Genomic DNA, 12,305 nt, shown 5'->3' on the forward strand with positions numbered 1-12,305 from the left:
GGCTGCCTTGCCCTCACCCTGTGTGAGTGTGCAGGCGTCTGCGACGCCCAGGACGGCGGTGGTTGCCACCCCCGCGTCGTGTGTACTCTGTGTGCGCACGCCGAGGAGGTCTGGCATCCCCCTGCCGACACGCTCCGCGACGTCAACCGCGTCGCCACGAGTGCCGAGCGCAAGTTCGGGAGGTGAAGGCAGCACGCTGCCGACGCCTGCCGCCGAACGCGTCGCTCCGGCCAGAGGCGCTGTGTCCGGCATGGGCCGCGGCTCGCCGCCGCCCGCGCCGGCCACTGCGCCCAGTGGCGTACGCTGGCCACGTCGTGCGGCTGCCGCAGGCGCCTCCCGCCCGCCATCTGTCGGGAGCGTGGGTACTGGCCTGGGACTGCCGCCCGCATTCGCTACGCCGCCAACAGGTGGCTCTGCGGTGCGGGTGGGCAGTGGCAGGCAGGCTGCCTCGCTCGCCGCGACCGTTGGTGTTGTCATTCACGGCGCAGCCGCGCCGCCGGTTGACGCACCAAAGGCCGCGCGCCCGGCGGATGCACCGGATGGTGTGGTGCTTGTGCGGTCGCAGACGTACACGCGCCGCGTTTCCTCTGCCCTGCCGGCGGTTACGTCGAGTGACGCCCGTCACTCCGTCTCCGCTCAGGCAGGGAGTGCTATTAACTCAAAAGCTCCTGTTGCAGATCATGAGTGGCACGTAGTCACCCCAAGGAGGGACAGACGCCGTGCTGCAGGACGCAGACCACCGCCCCCGGACCGACGGCGCATCATACCGCCCAGTCCGCGTAACAGCGGCCCGGCGCGAGCCAACGCGCCTGGGCGGCCGGCGCGAGCTACACCTCGTGTATCTCGCGCCGGCGGCAGGGCGCGGGCGACCGCTGGGCCATCTGTTGGCGGCGCGGCGAACAACAGCCGCAGTGCGCTGGGCCCGAGCGCCAGGCCGGCGCGAGCTACACCTCGAGACGCCCGGCCGGCGCGGGCTACACCGGCCACCCCTACGACCACTGCGCCATCTGGTAGCGATCGTCGGGCACCCAGTCCGCGTAACAGCGGTCCGGGGCGAGCCGGCGCGTCCGGTCAGCCGGCGCGAGCTACACCCCGTGTTTCTCGCGCCGGCGGCGGGCCGCTGGCGACCGCCGGGCCATCTGTTGGCGGCGCGGCGAACACCAGCCGCGGTGCGCCCGACCCGAGCGCCAGGCCGGCGCAAGCTACACCGGCCCCTGCTGCTACCGCTGCGCCACCTGTCACCAGCGCGGCGACCGAGAGCAGCACTGAGCGGCCTACGCCAGATGGCAGCACGGCACCACCACCGACGCAGACGACGGAGCGGCGCGACGTGAACGGAGGGACTGCAGCTGCGTCTCCGAGAACTGGCAGCAAGAAGAGGAGACGCCGACGCCGTAACAACCGGCCCAGTCCCAACCTCCCGCCGCAAGGCTCCCGTCCTACACCAGACCTGACAGGCCCCCCTGTACCCTCCGAACAGGGCGCAACTGAGGCAGCTCCGCCCCCCCTTCCCCCGGCGGACACTCGGCTAACGGAGAGGCAGCGGCGCTGGCTGGCGGCCCTGGAGAGCGTCCACAACCAACCGTGGGACGCATTCGTCGCGGTCGTCGAGGACTTCATCTCCGAGATCGCCGAGACGAAGCCACAACGCCAGGCAGCCGGAGGTCGACAGGATGGGCCACCAGCAGCAGCGCACCGCGGCCAGGGCCGCGCCGACGCTGCTGCCAATCCCCCTCCCCCTGCCCCTACACGCGGCCGCGGTGGGCGGCGCGGTGGACGTGGCGCACGGCGCGCGGCGGCCGCCGAGCGTCGGTACGACGCGAATGCAGCGTCTGAGATTCAGAAGCTGTACCGCGCGGACCGGCGTAAGGCGATGCAGCGCGTCCTTGGCGAGACGTCGCCGTACTGCCAAATCGATGGCAACGTGCTCACGGAGCACTTTAAGGTAATATATTCTAAATCCGACTTTTCCGTTACAGATGCACCAGCTGCTGTCCCGGACTTTGCCGCCACCACACCTCCTGATGTCAGCGAGGACGTCCTGCTGCCGATCACACCTTCAGAGGTGCAACAGCGGCTCCAGAAGGCGAGCAATACTGCTCCTGGGGCAGACGGAGTCACGTACTCGGACTTGCGACGTGAGGATCCTGGCTGCCACGTGCTAGCTAAGATCTTCTCGCGCTGCTGGAATGAGCGGAAGACTCCGGTGCAGTGGAAAATATCCACTACCGTCCTCATCCACAAGAAAGGGGACGTCTCGGACGTGACAAACTGGCGGCCTTTAGCATTGAGCTCTACCATCTCTAAGCTCTTTGCTGCAATCGTTGCGGACCGCACTTCCCTCTGGGCGGAGCGGTTGAACCTGCTCTCCCCAGAACAGAAGGGCTTCCGCACGTTTGAAGGCTGCTACGAGCACAACTTCATTGTGCAGACGGCAATTGATGATGCAAGGCGCAGGGGAGGCAAGCATGCTTTGCTTGGCTTGATCTAGCGAATGCTTTCGGTTCAGTGCCTCACGCTCACCTCCTTGGAGTACTGAGCAGGATGGGACTACCAGAGCAATTGCACCAGCTAATTGCCGATATGTACGATGGTTGCTCCACCCGCGTCCGTACATCTGACGGACTAACGGAGGAGATAGAGATCCAGGCGGGCGTCAAGCAGGGCTGTCCACTGTCGCCCATCGTCTTTAACCTCGCGCTCGAGCCGGTACTTCGCGCCGCAACCTCGCTCAGAAATGAGTGTGGTATCCCGCTTAGCGGCGTCAGTGTGAGTGCACTGGCGTATGCGGACGATATCGTGCTTCTGGCGCGGGATTCAGAGGCGATGCAGACGCTCCTCAATGTTGTGGGTGAGGCGGCGACGTGGGCCGGGCTTACCTTCAAGCCGTCGAAGTGTGCCACGCTTCACATCCGCCGTCGGCAGACACTAGGCTCGGTATTCGCCCTGCAAGGGGGAGAACCAGCCGTGCTCGGTGCGGGTGACGCCTACCTCCATCTTGGCGTCCCCACCGGGTACAAAGTCACGCAGACGCCAACGGATGCGATCGCGGCAATTCGACGCGACTTGCAGCACCTGGACGCTTCCCTGCTGGCTCCCTGGCAGAAGATTGACGCTGTGCGTGTCTTCCTCCTCCCCAGGCTTGACTTTGTCATGCGGGGCGGAGCGGTACGCAAGGGGCCGCTATCTGCACTCGACAAGGCAGTGAAAGCGGCTGTCAAATCTTGGCTGTTCCTCCCACAGCGTGCGTCCACTGAACAGCTGTACCTCGCGCTGGGAGAGGGAGGATGCGGCCTGACGCCGCTCGCGGACGCTGCGGACATCTCGACGATCGTCCACGGCTTCCGCATGCTGCACTGCGACGACGCCACCGTCCGAGACATCGCCTGGGCCACACTATCTACGGCCGCGCGCCGCCGACTGGGGAGGGAGCCGAGTCATTCCGACTTGGCCACCTACCTTAGCGGCAGCACTGAGGGTGACCTCGCACGCGACGGTGGTGACATCCAGTCACTGTGGACGCGCGTCAGGAACGCCACAAGGCGCCTAGCGCCGCGTGGCGTCACCTGGCGCTGGAGTGAGCTGCTCTCTGAGTTGCAGGTGGAGGTCGGCGGCCGGGACGCCATCGCTGGCGACGCGGAACACGGCGGCATCGGAGGGGTGACGCAGCCGGCCACGGAGGGGACGGCGCCTGCGACTACACGACACCTCGATGATGGCGGCGATGGACCGCAACACGATGATGACAGCGTGGGACGCAACGTCAACACTGGCGTCGAGCATGTCCGGGTGGGAGGGGGCGCCAAACGTCTCCTCTCGCGGACGCTCCGCGAGTGTCTGAGGCAGCGCCTGCGCAACCTCCTACTCAGGAAACCTGACCAGGGGAAGGTGTTCGAGTGTACCAGGGAGTCCACAGCGTCCAACCACTTCATAGCGGAGGCAAATACACCCGCTTCGCAGACTGGCGCTTTATCCATCGCGCCAGGCTCGGAGTCGTGCCTCTGAACGGTTGTCGCCGCTTTGATGGGCGGGCAAACAACAACAAAGCCTGCCGACGCTGTGGCCACAACAACGAGACGCTCCCACACGTGATCAACGCGTGTATGGTGCACTCAGCAGCCCTGCAGTATCGCCACAACGCGGTCCTCAACCGCCTCGCGACAGCAGTCGCTGGGCGGCCAAGAAGAGGAAACGCTGCTGTTCCTGACATCAGGATCAACCAAACCGTCATAGGGGACAGCAGTGGGCTGCGTCCGGACCTCGTAATAACTGACGAGGCCGCGAAGACTGTGACCATCGTCGATGTGACGATCCCCTTCGAGAATAGGCGGATCGCGCTCGACAACGCTCGGCAACTGAAGCAGATAAAGTACGCCGACGTTGCGCGCGGATTAGCCGCTCGCGGCTATTCCGTCACTGTCGACGCCCTGGTTGTTGGCAGTCTGGGGGCGTGGGACCGCCAGAACGATGCAGTGCTTCGGCACCTAGGCATCGCTAGCCGCTACTGCCAACTGATGCGGCGGCTGATGGTGTCTGACACCATCAAGTGGTCCCGCGACATTTACGTGGAACACATTACTGGCCACCGCCAGTATGTGTCCCCCTAGACTGTGGCATGCTCTGACGTCAGGCTGCGAGACCCTCGAGACTGCAGTCGTCGGAGAACTTCGAGGTCGGTGCCTTCGTGACGTCGGCGTCGAGATTCTCCTCCACGACGCGGGACCTGCGGCGCTACAACCATCTTCGCGCCGCACTGCAGCAGCGCCGAGTCAGTAGCAGTGCGTGCGGTGCTGCCTGGTGCCCCTCCCTCCGTGGTGTCCGCCGAATATGGCCTCCACCTCGGTTGGCGCGGTGCTAGGCGGCGCCAAACGTGTGCCTACTGCCCGGCAGTCTCCAGCCAGCGTGGGAAGCAACGCCCTCCTGCCACGACACCCTGGTGACGTCTGCCGCAAGGCGGACAGAGGGGAGAAGTCCGGCTGTGTGTGACCCGCCTGCGTGCGTGGCACACCAGCCGCTGGCAGCCGTGCATGTGCAGTGTGCTGTCAGGGCATGGAGATGAATGAAATAAAACAAAATAGTTCCTAAACTAGATCCAAACCTCCCCCGGTCTGAAATATCTAAGGCCGCGCCTACCGCGGGATTAATCTTAAGGTAATATACTTAAGCACCCGCGCCTAACGCGGTCTTCCAATATTTAAGTAGTGGGCTTAACCCACGAATTAGAATTAAATTCAACTATTTAAGTGCGGTTAGAACCGTCTACTATATATTTCAATTTAATTTTCATTAAATTTGTAAAACTCGATTTGTATAGAGTCATGAATATTCTTTCTTAAAATTATACTTCTTAAAACTGTAACTAAGAATTATCTCGGAAAATAAAAATCTGTTCTTATCAGCTTAATATCTGATACGTCCTGCATCGCAGGACCAGAATATTAAACTCATTTTTGGCTCATGACGGAGTGCTAGGGGCTTGCTCCACCTCTGTCGCGGGTTGGCCCGGCATTGCAGTACCGCCGGGATCGGCCCACCTAAAATTAATTAAAACACAGCCTGAAATGGGTTAATATTCTGCAGTGATCAGATATTCCGCTGGTAGCAAAACTTGTTGTGGTTGTCGATTTGCCCAGTAGTTAGCTGCTTTCACACCACGATTTCTTGTAATTAATTTAACATCATCTTATGTTTTTTTTTTTTGCGGTTAGCCGGTCCGCTCTTGCAGCCGCATTACACTAGGCTGGTAATTTATGTGGCCACAGAAGAGTGCCTTCGGATGCCTCGTTGGCGTCACATATGGTCCGGCCACAGATAATTTTAATTACATTTTTTGGAGTTATATCCTTAGCTCCTCGCGAACGTCGTCGTCGCCGCCGCACGCACGCAGAATACGTGTGTACACACGTACGCAGTAGGCAGTGGACGATGTAAGCACTCGGCTAGGTGTAGCTCGCGCCGGCCTCGCGCCGGTGTAGCTCGCGCCGGCCTGGCGCTGCTGTGGGGCGGCCTCACGGCTTCTCCACTGCCCTGGCAGCTAGCGGCGTTCAAATGGGAGTCGCGGTTTACTGTTCGACATGGAGGGTAGTACTGGGCTGGTGACGAGTGCTCCCGTGAATTGTCTTTCCTCCAGCACTTGCTTTTGCGGTGTTTTCGACGGTCGCCAGTTGCCATATCGGCCCGTACCACCGTGTGTCACTCCCACATGTGGAGCGCACACGCTGCAAGCATTTAGGCCCTTCGGCTGCGGTTTTTCCTTATCGCTTCTCGGCCTTTTGGCTAAGATCAAAGTGTAGTATCTGTTCTTATCAGCTTAATGTGAGCTCATATGGACTGATTACTGCACCGGGAAGCGGTCGCGCTTATTCTCCTGTTTCAGGTCCGCGACCTGAACGATGGAGCTTGTGGTGACGCTGCCGGCGGAGGTCTTCCGCTGCCGGATCTGCTTCGTCACCAAGGCTGCCGGGAGACCAACTTTTGGGGAGTACAAGGACCACTCGGCCCTTCTCCGCCACTACAGGAGGCTGCACGACCCGGAAACGGTTCCCGTTTTCGAGTGTCAGTTTTGCGGCCGACGCGACCCGCGGCTGAAGACGCTGCGGCTACACCAGCGGCTCTGCAATGCAGACTCCGCAACCCCCGGCGCTGCCAGTCGGGGGAGAGTGAGTATGGGACACGATGCCGTGTCTGGCTCTCTGGGGCACCCAGAGAGGTCAGCCGGCGGGAGGTCACAGGCGAGGGCCCCCGAAGCTAGTAGGACAGGCCCTTCGTCCTTAGTTAGTGCTGGGCGCAAGCCACAGGCGAAAGCGGCTCGGGAAGCTAGTACCATAGGCCGCCTAGCCTTAGATAATAGAGAGGGGCTATGGCCACAGCCCAGTCCGGTCCCCGAAGCTAGTAGGACAGACCGGCTGGACTTAGGTTTAACATACGCGGCGGTCCTGACCCGCAGCAGCGTGGTGGGCTCACAGGCTGCCTTGCCCTCACCCTGTGTGAGTGTGCAGGCGTCTGCGACGCCCAGGACGGCGGTGGTTGCCACCCCCGCGTCGTGTGTACTCTGTGTGCGCACGCCGAGGAGGTCTGGCATCCCCCTGCCGACACGCTCCGCGACGTCAACCGCGTCGCCACGAGTGCCGAGCGCAAGTTCGGGAGGTGAAGGCAGCACGCTGCCGACGCCTGCCGCCGAACGCGTCGCTCCGGCCAGAGGCGCTGTGTCCGGCATGGGCCGCGGCTCGCCGCCGCCCGCGCCGGCCACTGCGCCCAGTGGCGTACGCTGGCCACGTCGTGCGGCTGCCGCAGGCGCCTCCCGCCCGCCATCTGTCGGGAGCGTGGGTACTGGCCTGGGACTGCCGCCCGCATTCGCTACGCCGCCAACAGGTGGCTCTGCGGTGCGGGTGGGCAGTGGCAGGCAGGCTGCCTCGCTCGCCGCGACCGTTGGTGTTGTCATTCACGGCGCAGCCGCGCCGCCGGTTGACGCACCAAAGGCCGCGCGCCCGGCGGATGCACCGGATGGTGTGGTGCTTGTGCGGTCGCAGACGTACACGCGCCGCGTTTCCTCTGCCCTGCCGGCGGTTACGTCGAGTGACGCCCGTCACTCCGTCTCCGCTCAGGCAGGGAGTGCTATTAACTCAAAAGCTCCTGTTGCAGATCATGAGTGGCACGTAGTCACCCCAAGGAGGGACAGACGCCGTGCTGCAGGACGCAGACCACCGCCCCCGGACCGACGGCGCATCATACCGCCCAGTCCGCGTAACAGCGGCCCGGCGCGAGCCAACGCGCCTGGGCGGCCGGCGCGAGCTACACCTCGTGTATCTCGCGCCGGCGGCAGGGCGCGGGCGACCGCTGGGCCATCTGTTGGCGGCGCGGCGAACAACAGCCGCAGTGCGCTGGGCCCGAGCGCCAGGCCGGCGCGAGCTACACCTCGAGACGCCCGGCCGGCGCGGGCTACACCGGCCACCCCTACGACCACTGCGCCATCTGGTAGCGATCGTCGGGCACCCAGTCCGCGTAACAGCGGTCCGGGGCGAGCCGGCGCGTCCGGTCAGCCGGCGCGAGCTACACCCCGTGTTTCTCGCGCCGGCGGCGGGCCGCTGGCGACCGCCGGGCCATCTGTTGGCGGCGCGGCGAACACCAGCCGCGGTGCGCCCGACCCGAGCGCCAGGCCGGCGCAAGCTACACCGGCCCCTGCTGCTACCGCTGCGCCACCTGTCACCAGCGCGGCGACCGAGAGCAGCACTGAGCGGCCCACGCCAGATGGCAGCACGGCACCACCACCGACGCAGACGACGGAGCGGCGCGACGTGAACGGAGGGACTGCAGCTGCGTCTCCGAGAACTGGCAGCAAGAAGAGGAGACGCCGACGCCGTAACAACCGGCCCAGTCCCAACCTCCCGCCGCAAGGCTCCCGTCCTACACCAGACCTGACAGGCCCCCCTGTACCCTCCGAACAGGGCGCAACTGAGGCAGCTCCGCCCCCCCCTCCCCCGGCCGACACTCGGCTAACGGAGAGGCAGCGGCGCTGGCTGGCGGCCCTGGAGAGCGTCCACAACCAACCGTGGGACGCATTCGTCGCGGTCGTCGAGGACTTCATCTCCGAGATCGCCGAGACGAAGCCACAACGCCAGGCAGCCGGAGGTCGACAGGATGGGCCACCAGCAGCAGCGCACCGCGGCCAGGGCCGCGCCGACGCTGCTGCCAATCCCCCTCCCCCTGCCCCTACACGCGGCCGCGGTGGGCGGCGCGGTGGACGTGGCGCACGGCGCGCGGCGGCCGCCGAGCGTCGGTACGACGCGAATGCAGCGTCTGAGATTCAGAAGCTGTACCGCGCGGACCGGCGTAAGGCGATGCAGCGCGTCCTTGGCGAGACGTCGCCGTACTGCCAAATCGATGGCAACGTGCTCACGGAGCACTTTAAGGTAATATATTCTAAATCCGACTTTTCCGTTACAGATGCACCAGCTGCTGTCCCGGACTTTGCCGCCACCACGCCTCCTGATGTCAGCGAGGACGTCCTGCTGCCGATCACACCTTCAGAGGTGCAACAGCGGCTCCAGAAGGCGAGCAATACTGCTCCTGGGGCAGACGGAGTCACGTACTCGGACTTGCGACGTGAGGATCCTGGCTGCCACGTGCTAGCTAAGATCTTCTCGCGCTGCTGGAATGAGCGGAAGACTCCGGTGCAGTGGAAAATATCCACTACCGTCCTCATCCATAAGAAAGGGGACGTCTCGGACGTGACAAACTGGCGGCCTTTAGCATTGAGCTCTACTATCTCTAAGCTCTTTGCTGCAATCGTTGCGGACCGCACTTCTCTCTGGGCGGAGCGGTTGAACCTGCTCTCCCCAGAACAGAAGGGCTTCCGCACGTTTGAAGGCTGCTACGAGCACAACTTCATTGTGCAGGCGGCAATTGATGATGCAAGGCGCAGGGGAGGCCAAGCATGCTTTGCTTGGCTTGATCTAGCGAATGCTTTCGGTTCAGTGCCTCACGCTCACCTCCTTGGAGTACTGAGCAGGATGGGACTACCAGAGCAATTGCATCAGCTAATTGCCGATATGTACGATGGTTGCTCCACCCGCGTCCGTACATCTGACGGACTAACGGAGGAGATAGAGATCCAGGCGGGCGTCAAGCAGGGCTGTCCACTGTCGCCCATCGTCTTTAATCTCGCGCTCGAGCCGGTACTTCGCGCCGCAACCTCGCTCAGAAATGAGTGTGGTATTCCGCTTAGCGGCGTCAGTGTGAGTGCACTGGCGTATGCGGACGATATCGTGCTTCTGGCGCGGGATTCAGAGGCGATGCAGACGCTCCTCAATGTTGTGGGTGAGGCGGCGACGTGGGCCGGGCTTACCTTCAAGCCGTCGAAGTGTGCCACGCTTCACATCCGCCGTCGGCAGACACTAGGCTCGGTATTCACCCTGCAAGGGGGAGAACCAGCCGTGCTCGGTGCGGGTGACGCCTACCTCCATCTTGGCGTCCCCACCGGGTACAAAGTCACGCAGACGCCAACGGATGCGATCGCGGCAATTCGACGCGACTTGCAGCACCTGGACGCTTCCCTGCTGGCTCCCTGGCAGAAGATTGACGCTGTGCGTGTCTTCCTCCTCCCTAGGCTTGACTTTGTCATGCGGGGCGGAGCGGTACGCAAGGGGCCGCTATCTGCACTCGACAAGGCAGTGAAAGCGGCTGTCAAATCTTGGCTGTTCCTCCCACAGCGTGCGTCCACTGAACAGCTCTACCTCGCGCTGGGAGAGGGAGGATGCGGCCTGACGCCGCTCGCGGACGCTGCGGACATCTCGACGATCGTCCACGGCTTCCGCATGCTGCACTGCGACGACGCCACCGTCCGAGACATCGCCTGGGCCACTCTATCTACGGCCGCGCGCCGCCGACTGGGGAGGGAGCCGAGTCGTTCCGACTTGGCCACCTACCTTAGCGGCAGCACTGAGGGTGACCTCGCACGCGACGGTGGTGACATCCAGTCACTGTGGACGCGCGTCAGGAACGCCACAAGGCGCCTAGCGCCGCGTGGCGTCACCTGGCGCTGGAGTGAACTGCTTTCCGAGTTGCAGGTGGAGGTCGGCGGCCGGCCCGCCATCGCTGACGACGCGGAACACGGCGGCATCGGAGGGGTGACGCAGCCGGCCACGGAGGCGACGGCGACCGGGACTACACGACACCTCGAAGATGGCGGCGATGGACCGCAGCACGATGATGACAGCGTGGGACGCATCGTCAACACTGGCGTCGAGCATGTCCGGGTGGGAGGGGGCGCCAAACGTCTCCTCTCGCGGACGCTCCGCGAGTGTCTGAGGCAGCGCCTGCGCAACCTCCTACTCAGGAAACCTGACCAGGGGAAGGTGTTCGAGTGTACCAGGGAGTCCACAGCGTCCAACCACTTCATAGCGGGAGGCAAATACACCCGCTTCGCAGACTGGCGCTTTATCCATCGCGCCAGGCTCGGAGTCGTGCCTCTGAACGGTTGTCGCCGCTTTGATGGGCGGGCAAACAACAACAAAGCCTGCCGACGCTGTGGCCACAACAACGAGACGCTCCCACACGTGATCAACGCGTGTATGGTGCACTCAGCAGCCCTGCAGTATCGCCACAACGCGGTCCTCAACCGCCTCGCGACAGCAGTCGCTGGGCGGCCAAGAAGAGGAAACGCTGCTGTTCCTGACATCAGGATCAACCAAACCGTCATAGGGGACAGCAGTGGGCTGCGTCCGGACCTCGTAATAACTGACGAGGCCGCGAAGACTGTGACCATCGTCGATGTGACGATCCCCTTCGAGAATAGGCGGATCGCGCTCGACAACGCTCGGCAACTGAAGCAGATAAAGTACGCCGACGTTGCGCGCGGATTAGCCGCTCGCGGCTATTCCGTCACTGTCGACGCCCTGGTTGTTGGCAGTCTGGGGGCGTGGGACCGCCAGAACGATGCAGTGCTTCGGCACCTAGGCATCGCTAGCCGCTACTGCCAACTGATGCGGCGGCTGATGGTGTCTGACACCATCAAGTGGTCCCGCGACATTTACGTGGAACACATTACTGGCCACCGCCAGTATGTGTCCCCCTAGACTGTGGCATGCTCTGACGTCAGGCTGCGAGACCCTCGAGACTGCAGTCGTCGGAGAACTTCGAGGTCGGTGCCTTCGTGACGTCGGCGTCGAGATTCTCCTCCACGACGCGGGACCTGCGGCGCTACACCATCTTCGCGCCGCACTGCAGCAGCGCCGAGTCAGTAGCAGTGCGTGCGGTGCTGCCTGGTGCCCCTCCCTCCGTGGTGTCCGCCGAATATGGCCTCCACCTCGGTTGGCGCGGTGCTAGGCGGCGCCAAACGTGTGCCTACTGCCCGGCAGTCTCCAGCCAGCGTGGGAAGCAACGCCCTCCTGCCACGACACCCTGGTGACGTCTGCCGCAAGGCGGACAGAGGGGAGAAGTCCGGCTGTGTGTGACCCGCCTGCGTGCGTGGCACACCAGCCGCTGGCAGCCGTGCATGTGCAGTGTGCTGTCAGGGCATGGAGATGAATGAAATAAAACAAAATAGTTCCTAAACTAGATCCAAACCTCCCCCGGTCTGAAATATCTAAGGCCGCGCCTACCGCGGGATTAATCTTAAGGTAATATACTTAAGCACCCGCGCCTAACGCGGTCTTCCAATATTTAAGTAGTGGGCTTAACCCACGAATTAGAATTAAATTCAACTATTTAAGTGCGGTTAGAACCGTCTACTATATATTTCAATTTAATTTTCATTAAATTTGTAAAACTCGATTTGTATAGAGTCATGAATATTCTTTCTTAAAATT

The 12,305-nt window shown here is 62.8% G+C and overlaps 1 protein-coding gene, 1 non-coding gene and 1 pseudogene across 2 annotated transcripts; all 3 read left to right on the forward strand.

The window, feature by feature from the left end:
• Window positions 1-250: 250 nt before the first annotated feature.
• Window positions 251-2,491, forward strand: LOC124752529 (basic proline-rich protein-like). Its single transcript, XM_047248999.1, has 2 exons — window positions 251-1,760; window positions 1,980-2,491. Exons 1-2 carry the CDS (start codon window positions 251-253, stop codon window positions 2,489-2,491), a joined length of 2,022 nt encoding a protein of 673 aa, XP_047104955.1.
• Window positions 2,492-5,340: 2,849 nt separating this feature from the next.
• On the forward strand, window positions 5,341-5,539 carry LOC124752547. Its single transcript, XR_007012158.1, has one exon. It is a non-coding gene; the product is annotated as a U2 spliceosomal RNA (small nuclear RNA).
• A 717-nt stretch (window positions 5,540-6,256) lies between these two features.
• Window positions 6,257-6,390, forward strand: LOC124752563 (annotated as a pseudogene).
• Window positions 6,391-12,305: the final 5,915 nt, after the last annotated feature.

Source organism: Schistocerca piceifrons, unplaced genomic scaffold, assembly GCF_021461385.2.
Source record: "Schistocerca piceifrons isolate TAMUIC-IGC-003096 unplaced genomic scaffold, iqSchPice1.1 HiC_scaffold_476, whole genome shotgun sequence".
In the NCBI taxonomy this organism is placed as follows: domain Eukaryota; kingdom Metazoa; phylum Arthropoda; class Insecta; order Orthoptera; family Acrididae; genus Schistocerca; species Schistocerca piceifrons.